The sequence below is a fragment of the Haliaeetus leucocephalus genome, unplaced genomic scaffold (assembly GCF_000737465.1).
Source record: "Haliaeetus leucocephalus isolate CR32 unplaced genomic scaffold, Haliaeetus_leucocephalus-4.0 Scaffold473, whole genome shotgun sequence".
In the NCBI taxonomy this organism is placed as follows: Eukaryota; Metazoa; Chordata; class Aves; order Accipitriformes; family Accipitridae; genus Haliaeetus; species Haliaeetus leucocephalus.
Window position 1 is genome coordinate 3,880,362 of NW_010972909.1, and position 26,755 is coordinate 3,907,116.

The window sequence follows — 26,755 nt, forward strand, 5'->3', positions numbered from 1 at the left end:
TAAATCTATTTATACATAATAGGAGGGAAGGGATGGAAAATGAGATCAAAAGTTTGAGGGAAGTTGTTATAGCAGCCTTTTTTTTTAAATATGAACATCTAAAGGGAAAATTCACAGCGTACATGTTGCTCTGTAGGAATCAAGGTGGGCATTTCACAAGGTTCAGCTCACAGCAGTGTCTGTGTTTGTGCTTTTACACAAGCAGGACATGTCTCGCTCCAATTTTGAAGCTATTAGTCCTGGTTCATCACCCAATTATTAACATAAAGCATAGTCCTTCATCTCTGCTTCTGGTTGCCATGATCATTACAGGGTGTGTGAGCTAAGTTATCCTGGAAAGTAGGATGGAAGAACACTGGAGACCTTGTGCATGGCCAAGAAGAGAAAGTTTGATCTTTTTAATCAAATGTAGGCAGAAGTGTACTATACAAAGCAGAGGAAGGTGTTGAGTAGTATGCGGTTTAGATGGGAGGAGAGGAGTAGAGAAAGCATGAGCTGGGGCAATTGCAGTGCAAGGCGCTTATGGAGAAGAGCTTATTGCAGTCCAGGGAAAGATGAACTATAGCTGTTTAAAAAAAAAAATCCAGCACCCTCCTGTATGTCCATATTTTATGACTGACATGGCTTAGGAGGGAGGCTGGGTGTTACTTGGGCAGAGAGGGAATAGCTCCTAGAAATCTTCTTTAGCGTCTTGAAGGATATTATTAATAGTGTCCTTAAAAAGAGCCATACTAGCTTTCTGCCACTACAGAGCTTTTGGAAAAGGTAAAAGAGGAGCAAAAAAAAAAAAACAACCTGCAGTTTGGGCGTATGTGAATGTCCTGGGAAGAAGAGAGGGGGTCAACCCCCTTCCACCTGGGAGGAAGACGAGAACCACCAGAATTCCCCATATATTTCCTTGCCAAGGCATAAAGTAAGAGCAAGCAGAAACACGAGTGAGGACAAAAGTAGAAACAGCAGCAGTGATACATCTTTGAGTCTGCATAATTTCATTAAGCATTACAAGCAAGGCTTCATTTCTGCTTGCATGAAAATATCCAGCTGCCCTCTCTTCCTCTGTACCAACCGCTTTTTTGGTAAGAAACAAAGCCAGGAAGGGACCAGACCAAGGCAGCGTGCCTCCAGCCTCGGACAGTGCCTGCCTGTGGGGCTGGGACCTGGTTTCTGTCCTATATATGCACTCCAATGTGTATTGCCCTTTGTCTTCAAAAGCGATGACATTGGTATATGATTTTCTGCAGTCCTCATCATCTCCTAATGCTGTAATTGTAGAAAATGGGGGTATCCTAAAGAGTTATAAAATCTCACCTTAGTAATGGCACATTTGGTTAAAAACCTGCACATGTATTCTTAAACTCTTCCTTGTTTCGTTTTTGTTTTCGGAATGTGTTTGTACTCCAGAAAATGGCAATGTGGGAGCCCATCTGCTTGTTAGGGATAAATAGTAAAATTGTAGATTATCTCCAGTAGATATTTATCAACATTCTGCAGACTTGTATATATACAAATCTGGATATCACGTTTGAAATTAATTCAAATACGTTCATTTAATTTATTCTCCTTTAATCACTGTTACTGCTTTTTGAGTGTCTCTCTTTTGAGGGGGCTGTTTGGGCAATAGTGATTATTTTGCATGTATTAAGAAATCCTTCCCCCTATATTAGCATGTATTTCAGTAGGGAAGACCAGATGATAAAGGAAATCAAACTGATGGACCAGGAACAAAGGAAATCGTGGGCTTGACAGTCAACCTGTAACCTCCACCAATAGTAGCTGGAAAAGTTTCCTTGGAAACCAGGCTGAAAAACAGATTCTCTCATACCTAATTTTCAATTTAACTGAGAAGCCAATTGTACGTGATATTAACTCTCCACGTGTGCCATTGTGTATTTTAAATAGCAGTGAATAACCTGAAGTAGGTGCACATAGATGGGAGCGTGTTTCTGTGTTTCTGTAAATCTGTACATTGCCTTTGATTCAAAGGTGAACATTTCCCCAGTGACAGTAGGAGAAAGCAAATAATTTACGTAGAAGTCACAACTTTTACACAGAAATACATGCTGTTAAATCACCCTTTGTTCTGGACTGAAACAGTTGCAGAAGAAAGGCATTCGTATGTAATTTGTCAAAATAAAATGTATGGTTACTTTCCTTGGGAGGTTCCAAAAAGAGATTTTGGAGAATGTGCTTGATTCATTATTTAGCATAAGAGCAGGGGAGCTGAGCAACTACTGCAAGAGCGAGCAAACATTTTTGATGCTAGAGGCCCAAAGGTGTTGCTAAACTGAAGCCTTGCTTATGTCTGTAATGAAGTGCAAAGATTAACCTCCTGCTGAAAGGGACATGAAAAAACAAGCTCTAGGAATCCTAAGGCATCGGCTCCCTGCTGCTGTTTATAGCAGTGACATACACTTAGCCTAATCCAACTGAATGTTATCCATCCATTTACACAAAATGGGCAATATGAAAAGCTCTTGCAAGAGGTGCTTTTGAGATCTGAGATTGTTTCTGTAAATGTTTTTCGTGTACCACTACACTCCTACTTCAGCGCTTATTTGGGATCTGTACTGTATCAAACGAGAGTTGACACAGCTGCCTCTGTGTCGATCTGCGAATTGCAGAGAAGATTCTTTTGATTTGCTACCTTAGTTGCTATGCATATATTTATTTCATTTGCCAATGTCTGCCTTGGTCGCACATCAGTCGCTCCTCGGTCGCTCTCAGATGTGTCCTCTGAGGACAGGTTTCACTGCTTTCCTTTTGTTTAGGTGAAACCCCTGGATTGCCAAGTGGCAATTTCAACGTTTCCTATGTTAACTCTGAAGGACACATTAGGATTGCTACCTCGAGGCCGTTTTCCTCCAGATAAATGTTAGCTCCTGATTAGAACGGGTCAAAACCAGTTTATGGGGAGGGAAGAAAGGCATGAAGAGCAAAGCAGTTATTTGTACCCTCATTCTTGGTAAGCTTGGAGCTGGAAAGAGTGATCTTCCCAGCCTCCTTGGAGGCAAGCAGAGGCACCCTCCAGTTAACACCACCTTTAACGGTTTCCCCAAGGGCTGGTACGCTCTGGGGGTGGCATTACTCTGCCTCACCCATCTGCTTCCCCCTTCCTTCTCCCCGGGGCCCTGTGCTCTCCCGCAGTCAGACAGAAAAGCAATGAACAGTGACAGGAGAGCACATGGTACCTACAAAAAGAATAGATTCTTTCACAGGCCTGTCACCCAAGTGTGTTACTATTCACCCCGATGTATCCTGCCTTTATTAAACACAATTTCTTATGCTCCAGTTACAAAGAGATAATATTCCTAATCCTAAAATGTGTGCGCTGTATTTTTTTTTTTTTAAACATAAGTTTGACTTTGAGTCAGTGCCATAATTTTAATGTTAATTTGACACTCGAATCGCAGCTCTTGGGAAAGAAGCACTTAGTTAAGGAAGGAGTATTGCCTCTTAAAGGGCTTTAAAATAGCTAGGTTCTCCTCCCGGTTCTTCCGCTGCTTAGTTATGTGACCTTGGGTAAGTCACTTCAAATCTATGTGTCTGTTTCCTCCCCTGAAAAATTATATGGCTCTTCCTTATAAAGAACTTACTGAAGAAAAAGGCTACTTAATAGTTAGGTATTAATGGAATATTTAATCAAAAAAACCTACTTGCAATCCAAAAGGTCTGGAGACCTTTAGTTATCCTTCTGTCCCTCCTGCCTCAAATCTGATGTGGAAGGTTCAGGGACGTTTAATCAGTGTCAGTCCCTGGCTACTTATATAACTTTGAGACCATCCTCTTCAAATTTGCTTTCCATGGGCCATGTGCCTATGGAAACAGTGAGTTCCTTGGAATGCAGATGCTCTCTAGGAAAGCAATCAGCTTTGTATGCTTGGCTACGGATCGCTCATGTGCTAATAGATGTTCAAATCCCTGGCATCAGGAGAATCAGCAGAACATGAAACCAGAGTGGCCAAAGACATCTATAAATAAATAAAAACAAAATAAGATAAACTCAGTGCCCAGAAAAGCGGACATTCAGTGAAAGTAAAAGCAAGTTCAATGCTGAAGAAGGGGAGGCTATGTTACTAAAGAGTAACTAGATTTTGAAATTAATTGTGTATGTTGTTATTGAGGCAATGAAATGAGGCTTCAAGCTGTACTAAACATTTTTATGGATAAAAAATATACTACAAGTAAAATATATATAGAAAGATAACGCTGTAACTTAAACACTCAAACCAATCACTCCCTCCTATAAACCACAATGAGACCTAACTGGGAGGATGTGATTTCCCAGCTGCCTGATGCAGACTACCTACATCTTGCTTTGAAACATCACTTGTAGCTGTTGTCAGACGGGGACTAAGAACAAATACACGGTAGGTCTGCTCCTGCACAGTAGTTCTTGTGCTCCTGAATAATTTCTCTGCCTACACCTTGTTTTGTGCTCCCGTCCTCTGGCAGGCCCTGCATTTAATTTACTCAGTGCTCCTTTTCCCTTCTTTTCATTAGTTTTCTATCTAACAGCAAGGCTCGATGGATTTTGGCTCCAAAGGCATAGCCGAGCCCGTGCACTTGTAAGATGCCAGGGCTCCTGAGCTGCAACACCGGCAAGAGGAAGTGCCAAGAAATGCCGTTTCTATTCTGAAAACTTTAACATTTTGTTAAAAGAGATTAGATTTTTTCTAAGGCCAGCAGCACACTTCCACGGGATTGGTTCAGCAGGTCACTTTAGGTACTGAGTGAAAATACCGTATCGGTAAAGCAGAAGAGAACTGCTGTTCTTCCATAGTATCCCCTTTAATCTGAAAAGAGCAATTGGTTTTCTCACCCCTTCCCAGTTTGTTTTCTGTTGAAGGCATGGCATGTAGTTACGCACTCACTTCTCCTCTGCGATTTGTCTTCTTGCTTGAGTGACATAAGTTAAGTTAACAGCTACCCAGGGTGCACTTGATCCTGGTACTTGGTGAAGCACGAACGCATAGCGCAGGCTGCAGTGTAGCTTCTTGTCTGCCATCTGTATCCTGCGCTTTGGATGAGGCCCCCAAGATAAGGCCCACACTTTATTTTTATTATTTGGCAGATGTAATGGATTTGATGCGAGATGATATCTTCATAATAGATCTACTAGCTCTTTCAGTTTAAGCTGATTAAACTCTCCCAGACACTTACTTAGGTAAGGTAGATGGGACGAGTCTGAGTCAGAAAGATTAGGTGGCTCTTGCGTGATCACGAAAAGGTCAGAGGCAGAGGAAGGAATTGGAGGGGCATCACCCCTAACTTGCACATAAGTGCACTCGGTGAAATCAGGGCCCGGGCTGTGGAAGGGGAAGGAGAACTGGCACATCATTCACTCACTCCTCATCCTCGCTTCTAGCACAGATCTTGAGCTTTTGGTACTGTAGCAAGAGAGTGGGAATCAGCAATCAGTATGGAGCGGGATGCTGAAGCTGGTAAATCCATATCTAAATCCCAGGTCAGTGTGTTAACCTCTGGGCCAGCTACCCTGCCTGACTGAAGTGTGGGTATTTTACTACAGGGAAACCTTCAGTATGAACTTTCACATTAAAAAAATGAGAGCTATGTCTTCAACTGAAGTACCTGGTGTCAGTTTAGGTATTCTTATTTGCAGTGACCAAACACTGACACAGGCTGTGTGATCAGACTGTCTCTATTATGCATGAAGGGGAGGACAATCAAAACACAGCGTTTCCTCTCCTAAATGTTTCTCAGGTGACTGACAAACAGAAGTTAGACAGACTTCCTCATTAGTTGCTTGTGATGTTACCACCATGGCTTAGAACATCATTTCTAGGATTAAATTCTGACTCTGGGAGGGAAGGGTAGACAGGTTCATTTACCCTCCAGAGTCAGTCCATGAGTAATGGCCATTGCACGTAAACGCTTTATAATAATTACGAACAAAGACATGAGTACTTGTGTTGTCTCCCTAGGGACTCATGTCACCTAGCTTGTTATAGTCGTTTCTTTCCTAATAGAAGAAACTCGTTGTAGGCGTAATTCTGCCATGGTGTGTGGGAGGGAAATCTTGGGCAACAGATGGTTCTTGGTGAACAGACTCTAGTGACTAAGACCAGCTCTCAAAAAAGAATGAATCTATCAAGCTGATTTGCTGAAGAATAGAAATATGAAAGATAACCATAATATAAACACAAAAATGAACTATGAAGCAAGGCTGCCTGTTGTATACTTGACAATGGTATTTCTCCCTGGTAAAGAAATTGCTTTTTAATAGCTCTCCTATGGAAAGGACTCTCTGAGCTGTTTCTCTTTAAAATGCTGATGTATTTATTATTGAGCACAGGAGGGCAGAAAACCAGGCACTTGAAACTCAGAACGAAAATAAAGAATTCTGCGCTAGCAGAAATTTTGCCTCTACAGATTCGTGTCTGTCGACTTGAAGGTGGTGTAGGAAACCATTGAGAATTTCTGATGGAGGTCTAGTTTTAACATGGTATTTCCAAAGGTCTTGAGAAAAAACAGTGATGAACCATACCTGGGAGGAACAGTAGGTACCTTTGAGCCATTGGTAGCAATTCAGACATGGTTGCCTTGCCTGGGCTGCCTTCTATCAGCAGCACAGGTCTATTCACTAGGCAACTGCCCTGTTATGTGGATCCTCAAACGTGGGGGGAATTGAAGCAGCAGGAGACTCTGCTGCGTGTCTGTCCCAGATGTGTCCTGCTGCAGAGCGGTGGGAACTGCAAAGGTGCGATAGTAATTGCCTGCCTGTGAGGCTAGAGGTGCCCCTCTCTGCAGCTCCCCGGGGAGGTGGTAGTTTGCAGAAAGATTTCAGAAAACATCATCCTGTAGGACCACCAATATGTACAGTTCAAATGGACAAACTCTTCAGTTAAGCTCGTTTCGGTCCACTAGTATTGATAAAAACGTACTTATTCCTTAAAGGTCATGGTTTAATTATCGGCGCTGATAATGACTTTCATGACCAATACAGAACGATTTCTGACATCAGGTTGCTGAGTGGGTGGATTAAAATCTCTCCCCATGAAAGAGATTTTCCCCTATAAAAGAAGTACTCAGTACTGTGGGCCATTTGCTCAGTCATGAGTAATCTCTTAAGAGCTCCTTGCCAGCCATTTGATACGTTGGTGTTTCATTTTCAGGGTGTTTAACCATCCCACCAGCTGGGACTTAGATAAACAGCATCTCAATTTTATCAGTGCAAGAACTGAAAGCGGTTAAATAAGTGGCCCCTTCTTACTTGGCAGTATTTTTTCAGGACTCATTTGATTGCTATATTGACTGAAATGCAATTTTACGTCTGTTAGGCCTGCAGACCCAGCACAGCTCAGGAGAGATTATTTTAAAGTCCATATCTACAGCAAACTTTTTAATTTAGAGCTGGCCGCAGTGTAATGGGAAATTCTCAACCAGACGTATAAGCTAGTTGTCCCAGGTACCCTGCTGCTGCTACTAAATATGAAGCAGACAAGGCAGAGTTTCACTTGGGTTTAATAGAAGCAGTACTAATCAGTCTGAGACTTAATTCTGCTTCCCTTTGGCATTACAGTAAAAATGTCCATTTTTTAAATAAATGACTAAATGTGCTCTGAACCATTCTTAGCTACAATAACTGATATTTAACTGCAGAGCTAAAGGCTACCCATACAAAACATCCTGCAGTAATGTTTCAGAATTGGCATCTGGCCTTGTAAAATCATATTTAAACTGGCAAGGTCTTTTGAGCAACATGCAAGGAAATGCATATCTCCATGGCTGCAACCCCAAATGTAGATTAGCATCCCTTTGGAAGTGGGCTTTTATCTTGGAGATGATCTCCTGAGCTTCTTTTTCTATAATGGCACATCACTGATCTCCATATCTCATAGGACGTAGATGGCTCCAGCATTGTCAGTGTCATTGTTCATTAGTTGTTATTTCTCTTGGCTCAGAGAGTGATGATCAGATCTTATTATATAATTTGAGCCTCTTCAGGAGATGCTTTTAGGCATGTGGGAGGGAAGGAAACACAGTGTTTTAGAGAGTCATCTCTTCCAGTGTAAAAGGGAAGAAGATATTCTTGGTTTAATACATTTTTACTCTCTCTGAATTAGATAAAATTGCAATGCTCTGAGTGATGAATTGAGTAAATGACGGGGAGATAATAGCTGCACTATTATCCCTGGAGAGAAGATGCCAAAAACTGAATGCTTTTCATTTGAAAGGCATGAGCTGCCATAAAATGTTCGTTGTGAGGAAAGTTGCATGGACTAGTATTTTCCTCATTCTTTCCTCAGAGCCCCACTAACCTGGTGAGTTAAAAGCACTTTTGCTGCAAAAATGAGTCTGAAAACAAGCAGACCTCTGAAGTTCGAGGAATCCGTACATGAGATGCTTGGCCATTAGCCCTCATACTGCTGGAGAATTCAAGACACAAGTTCACCATTAGGGCCTGTGCCACCTCAGAGATCATTTTCCGCAGCTATAGCACAGCAGTATTTCCACTTTCCTGCTTGGGCACCCCATGTAGCTGCTCAGGGGTTCACAAATTGCATGTGGTACTTGGGGTCCCAAAGAGGTGGAAAATAAGTGATAGCGCAGTGCCAGAAAAAGGTACTGCAAAAGGAAAGCACGGGGGAAGGCAGGGGACCGAGAGAGTATGAGAGTCCCTCCATCACAGCTGGGAGTTCAGTGGGGAAGATCTGTTCATGCTGTCATGGTTCCCTTAGGTTGACAGGGATGACACCGTGAAGCAATTCCAGAAACTCTGTAAGATCATAATATACCAGTGGGCTTACCGTTTTCCTGTACAAATGTGAGAAACAGAAGTGTCATGAGCTGAGCGCAGAAAACTGGAGAACACAAAGATCAATGTTTTGCCATTCTGTTGTGAGTGCTTTGGAGGCTGTGAATTACGGGTGTCATTTGGTGGGAGGGTGGGGACAGAGACTGGTTGTGTGGGAGTCTGAGCATCCATCTGGAGGTGGGGTGAAGGCTGCCCCTGTTGATGAATGGGCAGAGCTGGTCTTTCAGGCTGGTGAGCCGAAGGTGGTAGCCATATGTTGCTTTACGAGTCTGACTCTCCCCTACAGGTTGCAGGCTTGAGGGATAAGTGAATTAAGAGACTATGATGTTTTTAAGTTAAGCAATACACTACTAAGAGATTAATAAAGCAATTAAATGATAATTAATCTAAAAGCACACACAACTATAAAGCTACTAATTATCATTCTGAAGTCTTATGAATCACACCCAACTACTATTGAATTACAATTCTGTCTCCCTTCCCTTCCCACTGTAAGTCTATCCCTCCTTTTTCCAGTCTCGCACACCAGATCTTTCAGGCAAAGACGTGATGGAGGCTCCCACGGGTTCTCCAGTAGGGCTCCCTCCCGCATCACTGTGGGCTTGGATTCAAAGGTCAGCTTCATCACCATCTCTACGTGTCCACACTCCTACTGACAAAAAATCCTGTCCTCCTTTATTCTGTACCTGATCTTTTATCTTATCTCTCAGTTTTCTATTTCTGGATGCATCTTTTCACCACCCTTGCACCTCTTTTTCTCTATCCAAACTCCTCTCAAATAAACAGTCTGTCCCCAGTTACTTTTTTCCTACTGGTCCCATTTCTGCTGCATCCATACCCAAGTTTGGTGGGTTTTTTCAGTGCTGTTACTTAGGTGATCTTGACTTTGTATGGTATTACTTATATGGCTGCCTGGGTACAGGTGACTTAGGAAGACTTTGCACCTCAAAACTCCCCTACCAGTATCCAGTTCATACTGGCATCATATTTTTTACCATATACACTCACTAAGACAAATCATTTTATTTTAGCCTTGACTCTGCTACCTAGTTCCAGTTAAGCACAAGCAGTTTCTTATCTTGTGCGCTGTCTGCATATCACAGCACCAGAGTAACACATTTTTCACATTCTGGTTTTGTGCTTATGCAACCTTGTTGTCCTTGAACTGTTTTAATCACTTTCCTCATTCCCAGTAAAGGCCTTATCTAGTTATGAGGCTTGGTGCTCCATCAGGACCTCCTGCTTACACCTTATCACTCTGTAGTGGTGTCTAGAGAAAGCTGTACGCTCTAAAGACATGAACTTTTCCGGCCATGTAGTTTGGGGCGGATCTTCAAGTATTGGGGTTTTTTTTTCCCCTGGGGAATCTGGGAAATTGATGGGCTGCCTCTACCGAATATGGCAGAACAGGTGGAGATTTAATGTAGGGACGAGTTGTACTTCCCTCAGTTAAATATATAGTTAGGATGTATAGCCTCATGCCAGTAGTATTTGCAGAACATTGTGTACTTCTTATCTGTGAAACCACTGTGTGGGATGAGAGGTGTATTTTAGTACAGGTAGTTGGTGGTGTTCTGTTTTGCTTGTTTCTTCTCCACTCCTTCAGCCAGGGTTTTTCACCAGTAGATTAAAGCATTAAAGTAATTTATAACCTCGTAGGACTAGGGCCAAGGACACAGGCTCATTAACGGTAATCTCTACTCAGACAGATGGGGAGACTTTTGTGTACAAACAACTTTTTGATGTTCAACCTAGCTGAAAACATTGCTCCTTCTGGTGACACACAGGCAAGGGATTTGTTACATCTGAAGCATAATTAACCCAAGTGCTCACTTTTCTGCCTTGTATGAACTGGGCAGCATAAAATTAATCGGTGAAATTTAGATCTAGAAGCCAAGGGCAGGGCATGCAGGAAACATGAATGCCGTTCCAGCTTACATGAAGTCTCCTCTTTGATCTCCCTTGGAAGAAGTACAAGCTGAAAATATACTTGCAGAGAAAAGTAACTTTTCTATTAATAGATGTACAGTATTTGGGGTGTTTTGCAAGTGACATGAAGACTGCCTGTCAGTGTGAAAGATGTCTTGAGTCACAGATCCTCTGATCAGAAACTTTTAACAATATGGCTTTAGCCAGAACAATTAATAGGAGTGTCAGAGACGGTAGGTCAGGCTTGTAATGGTTGATTACCCTTCAACAGACTCTGAGAGGTGCCAGAGCGAGCTAAAACCTGAGCCTAGCTTAAGGACACTTGATACGGCTTCCTGATCCTCTTTAAAATGCGTGTGTGTTTCCTTCCATACTACAATATCTGGATTTCTCTACCATTAAAAAAAAAAGAAAAAAGAAAAAAAAAAAAAAGAAAGAGAAACTCCTACCTGACTGCAGACAAAACTCATTCTTATCCTTTAGTGCCTTAAAAAGGAAAAGTCTTGCAGGGTGCGTGAAACATCATCTGGCTTGTCTCTTACCATCAGCCCTGTCAGAGCATTCTAGTCAGGTACAACTGCAACGGCAGGGAAGGGAGAAAATTTTCACATGGTGTAACTGAGCCATCTGTGGCAATGCTCTGATCTTTGTACCGGGAAGTGAGCGACATCTGCTCCTGGCAGAAGTGTTACTATCACAAGCTGACGTTAAATGGCCCTCTCAACAATAGGTATCTTTATTCTGAAACAAGACTACGCCTCCTGCTTGATGAGACCCAAGCTAGTGGAAAAGGAAGTACACATGCCAAGGACTTCATGGGCCAAATTTGCCTTTCCCTTACATCAGGATAATTTGACACAGTTCAGTGGGACTGCTTATTTTTTTTTTTATACCCATGCCACAAGAGGTGAATTTTAAGAATGTTTATTGTGGGCAGAACCAATTGATGCAAGCACTGTTAAAAGAGGTCTCAAATACAGAAAGTGGCCCATATTTTGTATAACATGCAAAGAGGTTAGATTCAGAGAGAAGATCTGAGCTGTGAATCCAGCTGTCAGGCTTGCATGTGGGCTTCTGCAATGATTTCTGAAGGGTTTCCATGGATTCTTCTGAGAACTGACCATAATCAGAGGCATTAATTACAGCTGGTCTCCGGTAAGAGCAGTCCTTGCAGAGCCACACTGCTTTGTAAGTAGCTGGACACTATTTGGACAGATGGTTCGATCTTCTTAAAGAAGTTTTAAATTCACTAAGCTGAAGGCTCCTTGGATGGAAATCAAGGATTACTTGTAACTCTATACTTCCTTGCTTGCTTGGAATAGTGACACTACAGAAAATCGGTTTATAATGGTTAAGTCATCCTTTCTTAAATGTTTTCTTAGAATATCAACTGTTTTCTTCTTCACTGGACTCAGTCTGTTTTTCACAAGTGCCTTCAATTCTTGTAGTGTTCCTGCTCTTCCTATTAGTCTCATAAATTGCATTACCTTCTGATCTTCTCCTAGTAATTCTCCAGTTTTATTTACTTACTGTGTGTGCTGAATGTAGCCTTACTCTGAGAATATGATGATAGTTAAGTGACAGCAAGGAAAGGAAGCAGATATTTGACAGGCTGAGGTACCTGGGCTTAGTGCTTTTCTTTTAAGCACCAATCAAAAAATTACATTGTCATGATGAACATAACAAAAATGTATGTGGAATAGCATAAGAAGGCCGAAGTTTTTGTATCGGACTTAATTACAGAAGAAACAACTGAGATTCCACGATCTGTGTTATATAGATGTTCAGGGTAACAATCCCTTGAGGTTTAGGATTGTGGGAAGTAGCTCTGCAGACAGCAACTTGAAGGCCATGCAGCTTGAGCTCTTTGGATCAGCTTGCTCAAATAGCTGGTGGCCCCATGGAGCATTTGCAGACAGAAGTGCTACTTCTATTATGTTTTAGCTGGCGGGAGTAGATACCAGCACAAAATGGACACAAGAAAAATGATGAAATGAGAAATTGTCCTAGGTAAATGCAGAACTTCCATGCTTAAACGATTGTACTGTTTGACAAGGTCCATAAATTGCAAGTTCTTGGGATGAATTTCAGGCACCAAGACCAGCTGGCATGAAATGGCTTGCACTCATGCCATTAAACTTTCTTACCTTCCAGAACATCACGGCCACATGTGGGATGTTTGTTGGGAAAAGCCCCTGTCCCAGGCTAACTCCTCACTTGTGACCAGGGACTTGTTCATCTTTCTGGTGGTTCATTCAGGCCAAAATTGTGCTAAGACCCTTCTAACAGTGGACCAATACAAATGATTGAGTTCCAGTGCCCAGAGCATAACCTGGCAGAGTTTAATTTACAAGTATAGATATTTCCACAGAATTCATTTGCTCTCTTGGTTGGTGGAGGTTCAGCACAAGGTTCTTACTGGTTGCTGACTGCCCGCTCCTCACGTCCCAGAATCTTCTAGCATGGTTCATGCTAGAAGAGTGACTTACTCTTCTACTGTACTCATTTCCCAGATGCTCAGCTCACTATGCTTGAGTGCCAACTCACTACAGTGTTTAAAAATCTTTTTTTTATTTGAGTAGCTTTAAATATTTGATGCATTTGTCTTGATTTGTTCAGCTGGTACTGTGTGTGACATCAAAGCATTTTTTCCTCCCTTCCACTTTTAACCAAGGTGAACTTTGGTGCCTGCATTACCTATGATCCTCTTCATGATGGCATTCTCTCCTTTATGCCTTAGCAAAAGGTCAGGGATCTCAAAAAAGTGAGTGTGGAAGTGCAGGACATCCACCCTAGGTTGCCACAGCTGCTGCAGTCGTTCCTTTGGAAGAGCAATTTGGAGGGGCACAAGGTCAGAGTGGAGTATCTCAAGACCTTTCCAGATGTCCTTGCAGGAGTTGTAGGGCCCAGATGCGTCAACAGAGTTGTCCTTGAAACAAAATTTTGAATTGTGTACCAGCACTGTGTATTATATAGGTTGTGTGCCACCTGCCTCAGCTGTATCTGTGTGAAAGCCAACGCGCCTGGTTATCCTCTTTGGAAACAGCATTGTAGCAGAAGGAGAAGTACTCTCAGGGTCTGGCTAAGATAAGGTTGCCTGAATGTCTCAAATTGTGGGGATCCCTCTGTGACTTTTCGGCAGAGCACTTTTTTCACTAAAAAGTGACATTGTGAGTTACTGTGTGGTCTAACATATAGAGACACTGCCAGGCAGACACATACACATGAAACTTATGTTTTCAGAAGGGGGGAACCTCAGAGCTCTGCACCTGTGATATATAACACATTTTAATGTAATTGTACATGAGAGTGCATTAGAGATTACACTGTCTAGCTGCTGTGCCAATCTCCATAAGCTCCTAAAAATCAACCTGATTTTTATTAGGCACTTTCAAATAGGAAGGTAGTTTTTGGTCATTTCTTTAAATGTCTCCAAGAAGCAGGCATCTGTGTTTGGCACAGCCTTTACTCCTGGCTGGTTAGCCTTGGGAACTCAGCAAACGCTCCTGAAGTTCCCTGGTACCCAAGCAAGTATGGCAGAGAAACTTCAAAGATGTGTAATTAAGGCAATGAGTATGGAAAAGCAGATTCAGATCCTATGTCTGGAAGCTCTGTACTTATTAATATTTCCAAGTATATACAGTGATTCTGTAAGTAATCAGTAGTGAGTTCTGCATGGCAGAATTGAGACGGGACACTGGTCTTAACCAAGTGCTCCTGCCATCCTTTGGCAGCTGACTTCCCCTTGCAACTATGCCCATGTTGGGGCATCGCTAGGGAGGAGGGATGAGAAAGAAAACAGTTCTGGAAAATGCGTGGGAAGAAACATGTTAAATGATTCCTGTAAGAAAAGCTCCAAGTGTTGCCATCCTCCTTCCCTGCACTTAAATTCTTCCCCTGTTTTAAATGTCAAGCATACCATCAAATGCTGATAGCGATATCTAAGTACTACAGAGGGGCACAAGAAACGTCTGTGATGAATGTAAAAAAGCTCTATGTTCTGTCTGTGACTTGTCCACCCACCTATATGATGGTACTAGAGACCACAGAAAGCTTTTCCATGTCTGTCAAGTCCCTAATGCTCCTGTCTACAATGCCTCTCTCTGAAAAAGCTCCTTTTACTGTTCCAGATTAACTGACACATAACCTGAGCATTCATTCTTGCTAGAAAACAGCAGGCTGTGTCAGCAGCCAATTTTCAAGGAAAATGGCCATTTAAAACCACATCCTAAGTAGCTGGCTATACATATTAGCCTTAGCTGACCTATATTGAAATTTACTGTCTGTCATCTCTTTGTTTCAGTAGTCTTTATCTTTAAAGAATCAGCCGTTTTGTTTACTAGATGTTGGTCACGGGTACTGTATTTCCACTACATTAGCTCTACTCAGGGGAAAGTAATAGCTGTAGATTGAAGCATAAGTCATTTGTTTTCCTATAATGAGGAACAACTCTGCTGCATGCTTTCTGACTGATTAGATGAATTATGCTTTATTTGCCTTGAGAAGAACCATACTTAAAAGCAACTTTCTGAAGAGGAAATGAGGCAGAGAGCGCGCAAGGGGAAAAAAAAGGCTCTATCCCGATTAAAGCTTCCTGAGCTGCATTTTCACACATTTCTTGACTGAGCAATCCTGATGTTTATTGCTGGAAATGTACCAGGCTAAAAATTAATTGCAGGCTAATTACTTTATGTCAAGAAGCTGCCCAGTTATTTTTCAAATTTGCTACAATGGCAATTCTAAAAGTAGCTATGTACCTTCCTTCCTTCAAAACTGTATTGGAGGATTTTATCAGTGGCAAACACAACTGGGATAAGCCCTTTCATCAGAATAAAACTGCAGAGATCAGGTGTTTTTTAAAGAGCTATTTTCATTACTTTGGTACTTTCAGTAGTTTAGAATTGTGGTGGTCACTCATATCCATTTATGAGACTGCCATCACAGAGGGATGGATATATGCGCCACGGTGTTACTCTGTGTATCTGTATATAGGCTGTTCTCTAGCATTTATACACCAATGCATTGTTCAGAAGAGGGATTTCAAACACCTTGTTTTTAAAATTATTCTACACACCGAATGAACCCCTTGATCTTTAAAGGAATTGTTGCCATGATGTTTTAACCCTTGGCCTATGTCTTGCTTAGAATAAATTATATTTCTGTTACAGAAGCAATTCATGCTTATATTCTCCTGAATTACGCTAAGCAATCCCTCCCATTTCTTTATCTGAAAGGACAGAAGCTTTTTGCTTTTTGCGTTTTTTTTTTGTTGAACTCGCTCAACTTTTATCTTCTCACTAGTTCCTCATACATGAGATTCATTTGGGTTGAATTCTCTGATTTTTCTCCATTTGAAATGTTCTTATACAGTAATGCCTTGAAATGTGCATACTATAATGTAAGTTACCATCTTTTCCTAATCCTCCTAGAGCAGCCTAATATCCCAGTGCCTATTAAACACACCTGGCCCCACTGTGCACCAGAGAAGACCATTTTTTATTGGTCCTACCACAAAAAAAAAAAAAAAAAGCTGGCAACATCTGCTTAAAATAGTGTATTTTGGATGCCTCGATAGATCGTTGGGTTTGTACCACAGAAGGAAAAAAGGCTTACCTTTCTAGGCCACACTTAAAAACTTGATGCTTGATGCCAAAGTGTTTGGCCCTGATGTGGCAGAGGGAGAGCCGCGAGTGCTGTCGCTGAAGAGGCAGTTTGGTGCAAAAAGGAGCCACAGACTCCTACCGCAAGTTACGGACTCTGCTGATAACGTGATGAAGAGCAGCAGCCCACCTTCGTCACGGCTTGCATTGCTGGGACGTGTTTATTCAGCACTTTGGAAGATGAATCCTTCACATCAGGGGAGAGCACAAGAAATAGTGTTAGAGAACATTACCGAGCAAACGGGAGAACTGCTTTCTCTCCTACTTGTGTTTCTCAATGAAGTGCCAGCCCGCGTGGTGCCTGTTACAGTAAGCTGTTTTTTTAGGGGTGAGGACTGATAGGTCCAAAAAAGGAAGGACTATCCAGGCTTCTTTGAAAGGCAGTTTTAAGACCAAACTCATGCAAGTTCCTTTTTAAAGTAGACCATGGCTTAGGCACTCTACTTTTCATTATTTTGTATTTGCTTCACTGAAAGTGTCTCCTGAGGAAGACGCGAAGCCTTTGGCATTTTACATTGTTCAGTGGTTCCTTTATTTTTCAGCTGCGCTGTTCCATAGATGTGCAATTTGCCCTTTCTTTGAGGTTTTCGTATCTTTGTGGTATGGAAAAAATTCTGATTGAAAGATTGACGGGCAGAAATCTCTCTGAACTATTACATGCTTTAAGGCAAGAACAGAGAACAGAGAGAGTTACAGATGTCCTTTGAGAAGGGAGGTCAAAGCTTAAGTGGGCAGGAATAGGAAAAGAGATGCCCATCAAACACACTCAAATATAATGTTGGGAGAAATTCTAGTTGTCCTGTTTTCAGAATAAGTGCTTGACAATGTAAATTGAAAACACAGAGATTAGATTATTACTATAAATGGGAATTGCCTGATTATAAAATAAGAAAAATCCAGCAAATTTCAGAGTGACATTCTCACCTCTGTGGAGGGGCAGCACAGCCTATGCAAAGCTTGCATCCGATTTTGAGATTTAAAATGAGAATAGCAGCTACTAGGTTCATTTATTCTGTTTTCGTCAAGGCAGCAGTGTTGCTCCTGGAATGCATTAGGATGCTCAAAAAGACACTGAAATCAGGATACATTATTACTGATTTCCCTCAGTTTAATTAATATCGGACAACTTGAAATCAAACATCTTTCCTTTCTCTTCACTACAATTCTGTGGCAATTCATGTATCGCTTCTGGAGTATTGCTGACTTGGCCAGTGTTTTCATGCGGTTATAACAGTACAGCACACCAGGCCACTTCTGTCCATTGAATATATTTTGTATTGGCAGACGGCTTCTAAAAAGAAAAGGCAGAACAATCCTTAGGCCTCATGCAGTTATTGGGGGTTTATTATATGTGCTCTGGGTGAGTTAATCAGAATTTAGAGATGCAATTACTCTTTACCTGCAGACTAAGCATCGTCTTTATGTTAAGCACTCCTTGATCTATAGGAAACAGTATAGAATAAGATGCATTTGTTTTGTCTTTCAATCTTCTTGCACTTACTTGTAAAGCACCGGCAAGCCTGAAATCTTCAGATTCCATAAAGGAGGCAACAGACTTTGATTAAACAGCTGCTCCTGTTATCTGATTTACTGGTGACAATGAACTCAATGTTCTTGTGATCCAGAAGGTTTCCAAAGCAGTATGCTGATTCGTGAGCTTGCATTTAGAAATTGCCTTCATCCTTTAGAGAAATGCAGTGAATCATTGGAGGGGGTGAAAAACTACAGCTGTTGAGTGGCATGTGGTAGTAGGCAATACCTAGCAGTAGGCACAGAAACTGAAGGGGATACCTGCAGTGGGAACGTCAGGAAGAGATGGCATGTAGACAGATAACTGTCCAAATTCCAGAAATACTGCTCTTCTTTTTATATGCCATGACTGAAATGGAGAAAGGGCTGATTCATTCTTTCTCTGCCTTTGCATTATTTATGCCAAGGTAAAACAAGTATAAAAGAACTGTCACTGGGTGGAGTTTTACACTGTCTTTGCAATACAACAGACAAATGCAGAATTGTTCCTAAAACTCTTAGAGGATAGCTTTGGTCTTACATGGGTTCTCTGAGAAACCTTTCCATTTTGTGTCTCATCAGGGTTTGCTCATGTGCAATCTCTCTTGAGATGACGCATATTTGGACAGCCAATCTAGCATCCTTTTGTTAGAAGACAAGTTTTTTACAGACATTAATGCTGCTAGTACCTGGTTCTGAACATAAGTCATTGGGAATTGAGTTCCTATAGTTCAGCTGGCTCTCACCAACATCTTTGTCCAAGATTAGCTTTCTCTGTCTAGAAATCTGTTCTCTGGCCTAGACTGAAATATGCATGTAGTTGGGTGCAACTGAGAGAAATCAAATGACATTATCATGTCCTAACTTCTGTTAACTTGCTCAAGTTCTGGGTTTATAAAGGGTGCGCAGCTGTATGTTAAAGAAAAATACATGAAGTCAAGCACAGAGTGTGCTGCATTGTGGGGAGGGCTGATGATTTCCTTATCACTTCTTTATCCCTAAGAACATCAGGGTTTATCTAGATTGGGTAGTCAAATAAGCAGAAAGATGGTAAATCCCTGTCAAACAAGAAAATATTCCTATTAGTATCAATTTCATCTTTCATATGTCTTTTCCTTTAGTATGTTTATGTCAAACCATTTCTGCTCTTACATAAGCACTGGGCAAATCAATGACAGAACAATCTCTAGGAAAACAGGAGGCCATGATAGTAACCAGATTTACAAACTCGGTGTTACCGGTGAGTAAGCTACAGAGTAGAGGAAACACGCAAACACCACAGAGCTACTGGGAAGCCAGCTGGCCCTTCCTCCTGCCCCAAGGTAGTTCCACTATTCCCTGCCTTTCCTGGACAGTTCTTAAATGCATCCAAAGGCAGTGGCCCACAGCATCCACCAGCAATTTGTCTCAGCACTTAGTCATTCCTGTCAGTAGGCTAGTTACCTTTGAAGTGTGGTTATCCTTTGAAATGTGGATTATACCCACAGCCTCTCTATTCTATTTATTCTTTCTACCCTTCTTGTTGTCACTCTGCCCCCAAAAGGGAGGAGCTTTTTGGACTTAACTGTTACTATTATTTCAGTTGAAGTTACTCAAATACAATAATGCTGGCCAGCAATACAAACCCCTTAGAACAGATGCCACTAATACTTAAGATGATTTTTTCAAATCCTACTCCAGCAAACTCACATAGTGTTTTGAAATTCAGGCTTCATCTTCTTTGCCTGTGAGATTTACCAAATCAAAGCTTTCCGGGTGGAACCTGGAGCAGCCGTCTGCTTTCATGGCACAAGCAGAACTGCACCCAGACCTGCTGTACTGTTATCAGTGACTATGAGCTACTCAGAGTAAAAATGGGAAACTGCTGTTTTCACATAGGCACCCTTCAGGTGATGACACTGTTGATTTCCTTTTCCTTTCAGAAGGTTTGTGCACAGCTGTCTTGCCGTTCAGGGTACCCGCTATCTCAGATCCTAGGCAAAGCAGGTTGCCAAATGCTAGTTTTGGATAAGTCATCAGATAGAACAGTATATGGAAATGTAGGAATCTTTTTAGTGGACAGATGCACAGACTTGCCATTCTGCAGAAGGCTGGGCAGACAACCTGTACTGGAAAGAGCTATGGATTGTACTCATAGCAAAAAAGGGCTGAAAGACAGCTTGACAGGCCAGCTAGCTGCACACTTGTCCAGTCATGCAAAATTGCTGGTGGCAGTCAGCAGCTTTAGCAGTATGGGTTATTGAGGTTCCCTGTATTTCCATCCCAAAGGCAGCTCCCCAGAGGACTCATCTGACATGAACGAAGAGTGACGGTAGGCAAGGAGCAGCATAAGGAAGAGGAGGAGCCAGAACGTGCCCTGCTCCCCTCCTCTCCTCAAGTCCTTTGTAGAACCATCAAGAAAATTGGTTGAGTCCCAAGGCTTCACAGGCTTTCCCACTCCATGCTCTGCCCGCCTCTTTAGCTCCCGTTATGCCCTAGAGAGTGGTTGCAGGAGATATGGAGATACAGGAATTTCGGTGGCCGTCCTAGGAAATGAGTGGTGTGGAGAAGATTCATGCATCTCTTCGGGGCAATGCATTACCTCCGATATTTTGTTCTGTTTCCCCTGTGAGGTTTTCCCATGGGAGGGAACAAGTGAATTAATTATTTTATCATCTCACCTGTGTCCTCCCTCTGAAAGAACCAGGAATTCTCTTTTGTGCCAATTTCATTGATTGATGTAATCAGACTGGCTACTAATCGAAGTGATCTCAGGAGCCTAATTCTGTACCTGATCTCTCTCTGTTTGTGCTTCAAGGTCTTTGACAGGGTCCGAGAAGATTGCCCTAATTTCCACGAGAAGATTAAGCCTATTAATGCTGAACTCACTCAGCCCAAGCTGGCCATCAGTGCTGAAGACGAGGAGGAGCTTCTGACCCGGGTCAATATTGTCTTCCACTGTGCAGCAACAGTTCGCTTTGATGAACCCCTGAAGTATGTCCTGCTTTCTCTATTTGCTAAGCATGATTCAGAATGCACGATAACCCCTAACACACCATTCAGCGCATCTCTCGTAGAGCTGCAGTACTAATTCTCCACTTATGTTTTCATGCTACATGTGGTTCTGCGCTGAACGTGCGGTGTAAATGCTCTGAAAATGTCATGTGCATATGCACGTCAAGAGTGAGGTATCTTGGCAGATTTCCATGGGAACAGAAGGAAGTACTGCAAGCTTGGGTTGTAATATAGCAAGGGAGTTAAGTATGACCTAAAACTGGGATAGGGAAAAGTGCGTTTTAGGTCAAGAGGGAGATGTTTTGGCAGAACTAGCTGGGGACAGCTTGAAGTGAAACTATGTTGTGTCTGTCTCTAAAGCTAGTGTTAATGGCCTTTCTTTGTCACCAAGTAACTGAAGAGGGAAATGAGATGTTGTTTAAGAAAATAGCCTATCACAAGCTTTAAAATACCCTACACTCGCTGTAATTAACTGTTTACAATAAATGCTCGGTTTCTGAAGGAGCTCCCTTGGGAGTGCCTGTCCAGGCAGGCTTTCCATTAAGAAAGAACAGCAGAAAAAAGCCACTAAACCAAGATGAGATGTGTAAGTGCTTCTATGAGAATCATAAAGGTCAACAAACCGAGGTGGATGATCTGGATCTTCACAGTTTTTTGAAAAACACTAAAGCTGTGAGAGTAGAAAACACAATTATTAATATCAGTCTTCATTTGTTCATACATAGGCTAAATACATATCCACTGTGTCCACCATAAATAATTGCTTTTTGCAACAACTAATTAGAGAACCCACCAGAAAGGAAGCAGCTCTTGATTTAATCTTGAGCCATGTGTAGAACCTGGCTCAAGATACAAGTAGCAAAGCACCGCACTGCATTAATAGCCATAAATGTTCTTAAATCAATACATGAATGAACATGCAATAAAAATAGGTAGCAGTGGCGTGTAACATCAAAGGGCAACTCTGTTTTTAATAGCTGGAAAGAAGTTAAAAGAAAAAGTTAAAATGGTCATCTGCTTGCAGGCAGTGTAGAAACTATTTAAAGGTTGATTGCATGTGATCTGTCAAAATCTCTCTAACAGAACAAGGAAAATCCAGTATGATTAAACGGCAAAATACGAGAAGTTGTTAAAATCAAATTATTCCTGTTGGAATAATAAAATACATCATATGGGTAAAAGTTCTAGCAAGTTAAATGTGAAAGCACAATATTGCTGCTCAATTGCTAATGACACACACACACAAAAATATTTTTAAATACAGCAGAAGTCCAAAGCCTACCACAGAATACCTAGAACAGATAGATAAGGGAGGTGCAAAAGGAGTGCTATTGAGATACTAGAAAAGCAGCAACAGAGAAGCTAAATGAATTATTGCATCAACATGCAGTACATTTAGGGAATTCTCCAGATGGAACTCTTGAGGGCAGAAATCTGAGAAACTGTGTTATATTGAAACATTAGTAGATGCAGTTTTAATATAAATAGAAAAAATAAAGAGTAACAAATCACCAGTGTTAGATGATATTCCCCTAGAAGACTAAAGGAACTCTGAACGTCTCAGCAGAAATCCATGCTGGGCCCATATTCTGAGCACAATTCTGTTCACCCCCTCTCAGGAAGGATATAACTGAATAGAAATGTACACGGAAAAGTAATTTTCATGTGAAGGGTAGCTAAAGTAGAAGTATTCATCCTGCTAGAAGGGCAGGAGGAAATAGAAACCTATGGAAAATGCTGTTCTTCAATAGCAGCATGCTAAAAAATAAAAGTATCTCTGGCTTTAGATATTGTGACCCAAACGTTAACTCTCAGCTTCTGTTTTCATTCATCTGGACTATTTACAATTTCTCTTCAATGTTAGTGTAATTAATTTCTTCAGTATACACTGTACTTGATAGCATTATTCATAATCTTGTATGTGTTGTTGAAAGCTCCTGCTCCTGGGCTGAACAGATTGCGTATTCCTTAGCCTTCTCCGTTTTGTGCAGGAAAGTGTCTTTCTTCCAGTACAAAGCGTGCAACAAAGTTGAACAGCTGTTCACTGAGATCCATTGCAGATAGTCTCTAGGACAACTTCTAGCTATGCTGGGTGCTTCAAGATCAGCCTTGCTAACCAGGACTCTTCTCCTCTTATGCCTATCAGTTCTCCACTCCTTGAGAATTTAAGCTGTTACATCTAGTTGTGTCTTCTTTCAGTATGAATCTGTTTTTCTGGGGCCCAAGGACCCTCTGCTGCTTAGTGACACCACAACTTTGTCTGGTTCAGCAGTGGCACCTTAAGGAGAAAGTTGAACGGGTACCACGGGAACCATAATGGCTCAATGGTCGTGTGCGTTGGAAATATTTGTTCCAGGACGGGGTGGCAAATATGTCAGATGTAGAGCTGTTAGTGAACTGTTACCTCTGATCCTTTGAACTGAGTGAAAATATTTGAGAGACATTCTGTGGCCAGAACAGCAAATCCAACAGCATTGCTGTGAAAGCTAGTATAGCCCTTGCATTTCATTGAAGCTTGCTGCGACCCCTTCCCTTCCCTTCCTCGCTTTTTCATTATTTGGGGTTTGGATAATGCTCAGCTTTGATATATTCTTTCCAGTGAAATGCATTTTGTTTCTTTCCCCTGCCCTCTTTAGACATGCCCTGCAACTGAACGCAATGGGCACACAGCGGCTCCTAGAGCTGGCCCGGCAGATGCAGAACCTCGAGGCCTTCATCCACATCTCCACCGCCTATGCAAACTGTGTCCGAAAATGCATAGACGAGGTCATCTACCCACCCCCAGCTGAACCCAAGAAGCTCTTTGATTTAGTAGAGTAAGTAGGAACTGCATCGCCTCTTCTGACGTTGGTTTTTCCTTCATTCCGCTGAAGACCCGTTCGTATAACCTTTGCTGTGGGATTTCTGTTCGTCGTCGCTGTTGCCGCCGTATGGGCTCGTCTGTAGGCACCGTGCCAGCAAGAAATGCTGGCCATAATAACAGTGAGACCAAGGGGAGAGAGAGCTCTCGTTTTAGGTGGTTTTGAGGGGTACTTTCCACAGAATGCCATTCAGTAAGTCTGTCCTTTCTAGATTTTCTTTTGAAAGTAGCTTTACTGAGGTTTTTTGAAAATGGAAGAAATAATCTGTTTTGGAGCCTTTTTATCTGCTGAAGTCATGCTTTGTAAACAGTTGGATGAGCTTAACAATACTTTTCCAAATACAACAGTATTAGAAAATAGCATAAAACACACCTAATAACCCTGTCATTTCAGCTACCTCTAAATTTTTCCACGCACCATTTTAAAAAAGACTGTGATTTCATGAGAGTCCAGCATTGAAGAAGTTATGCACGAGTGCGTTTGCTATCAGGAATGGAGTTGTGATGCTTCTTTCTGTAAGATTTAGCTCTGTCGCTACCTTAGTAAGAGCTGAAATTTTTCATATACCTCATATTCATTTCTTTATCTCTTGAGCTTCCCAGTGTTGTTTCCACTTATTTCAACAACCCTGTGGTATTAAACCAGAGTTATACGGGGATGATTCAGAAACAGGCTGTTTTAGAAAGAGTTCAGTGTGAGACTCCAGGACTGTGAGGGAACAACAAAAAGGCTTGTTTAACTGAATTTACCAAAATGAAGAATAATTAGAAAGAATAACAAAAGCTGCTGATAAAGGCCCCAGGACACCTTCCCCTTAGAAGAATTTTACCACAGCTGTAACTTTGTTTTCACTTATTTACTAGTGGTATTCCATTTGTGTGATATAAGAAACTGACCTGTGAACTAGTAACCCAAAGAGCTGGTATAAAGTCTTTTTTCTCCTTGATTTAGTTTAATAGGAGATGAGATTAATTATTGTCCAGCAGGAGAACCACTGAGGTTCTATATAAAAAAAATTGTTTGCCAAAAAAAATAATTCAACTAAGAACTACTCCAGAAAATTTAGCACAAATCAGTGTTTTCTTTTTTTAATTTTTCCAATAGCCCATATTCTTGGATATGTTTACTTCCAGCAAGTAGTCATCTATCATTTACTGTTTATTCAGCAAGTGGAGCATGATAAAAACCTAAGAAATGCCCTAGTGCATCAGAGCAATGGGCTGCCTGGCCCAATATCTTGCCCTCCACAGTGGCACTGGCAGATGCTGTTTAGGGTAACTACACAGGCCTGAATACTTTTTGCAACCTGTTCCCCTTGTAGCCTCCCAGAATCCATAACTGTAGTATGAGGGGTGTTACATCCTATTATTTTTTGTCCCATTATTTTAATCCATTTATTTGTTTAATCCCTTTTTGAACTTTCTGGAACTCTGCTTCTGCAAACCCCCTGTGGCAGCAAGTTCTAGACATTTACTAACTGCTGCATAAAGATGAGCTGTTTCAAGCTGTCATACTAAGAGTTCCATTGCATGTCCCATCATTGCAGCATTGCAGTATCTGCAGGATTTGCCCTATTCACTACCTCTGCAAATCTGTCTTGCATTCACCCTGGACCTTCTCTTCTGCAGCCTGAAGAGTCCCAGCATTTTTCCTGGCTCCTCATATGCCAACCGATCTGTCTCCATGATGGTTTTAGTTGCCCTTCCTCTCTGCCTTTTTTTAACTCCACTTCCTCCTTGAGGTGCAGGGGCCAAACAGAACTGCATGCAGCACTCAAGGTGTGGTCGCGCTAAAGTCTTATTGAAATAGCTTCAGAACGACACCATTGGTCTTGTTCTCAGTACGTGATGATGTCCAACATTTCCTTGACTTTTTTGTCTGCTGCTACTCAATGACCTGGAGATTTCACAGAGCTGTCAGCTGTGCTTCCAAGAGCTCTTGCTGCGCTGCGGCTGCCAGTTCTGGGTTCAGCAACCTCTAAGACCAGTTTAGACTGCTTTTCCCTGAATGCATTACCTTACTTTTACTTACAGTGAAGCTAATCTGCCACCTTTTTGCCCACTGACTCAGTTTTACAATGTCCTTTGGTGTTCATCGCTATCAATATTACATTTCACTGCCCCAAAAAGCTTACCATCACTTGCAACTTTGGAAACAATTAGTGTTGACGGCCCAGATAAAAAAGATTCCAGCAAAGGACTAAATGCTAATCGGAAACACACAGAAGTGCCTGGCTGCCCCAGAGGTTGCTACTTCAGCTGCTCCATGTAAGACCCTAAGAATTCATTTATCATAGTTTGCATGTGCAGCAGAGAGGATGATGTTTGAAAGAATGGTTGAGTGACAAAGGATTGGCTTTCAGATGTGTTCTTTCATGTGTTTATCTTGGTAGTATGTTTGGTTGGTTTTTTCTTAGCCACATAATTAGAGATGGGTTTTCTTGGTTTTTTACTAGATTTTTCAATTTGTTTTACTATACTCCAGAAGTTCACCACCTTCCAGTACTTTTAGTGAGACAGAAATGACAGTGTGCCCTCAACTAGGACGGCATCTATTTCTCTACAGTGTTTGCAGGTAGCATTATAATTGCTCACAGCAAAGACAACCACTGCTTTCAAAGGCATTGAAATCAGGTGGCGTTGTTGAAAATCACGGGCTCCAGGGTAATTGGTTTGGAAGGTGTTCTGCAAATCAAAGGCAATATATGAAAGAGATGCAAGAGGTTGTAGTGTGTATGAAGGAGCAGGATGGGAAAGTCCCTGGGATGTTGGAACGATGTGACATAGGCAGAATGGGATAGAGAAAACTCTGAGAGACTGTGAAGGGCAGGGGATTACTTGGAGGGAGGGAGGGAGAGAGAGAAGACAAAGCAGGGTTGGAGGGAAATGGGAGAGATGCCTCTTTTATTATTCACCGTGGAGGAAATAATACGTGGGTATCTGGGTACAGAAGGTTTCAGAGAAAGGAGGTTAACAGATATCAGAATGTTACCTTCAAAAAGCAGGGGAGGAAAAAAAGCAGACAAG

The 26,755-nt window shown here is 41.7% G+C and overlaps 1 protein-coding gene across 2 annotated transcripts in view; it reads left to right on the forward strand.

Moving 5' to 3' along the window:
- FAR2 (fatty acyl CoA reductase 2) overlaps positions 1 to 26,755 on the forward strand; it is a 78,768-nt gene that overhangs the window by 24,497 nt on the left and 27,516 nt on the right. For both annotated transcript variants that reach the window (XM_010575322.1, XM_010575321.1), the window contains exons 2-3: positions 20,672 to 20,847; positions 23,505 to 23,684. In XM_010575322.1, the coding sequence (XP_010573624.1) occupies positions 20,672 to 20,847; positions 23,505 to 23,684 (356 nt within the window). The remainder of the gene's footprint in view (positions 1 to 20,671; positions 20,848 to 23,504; positions 23,685 to 26,755) is intronic.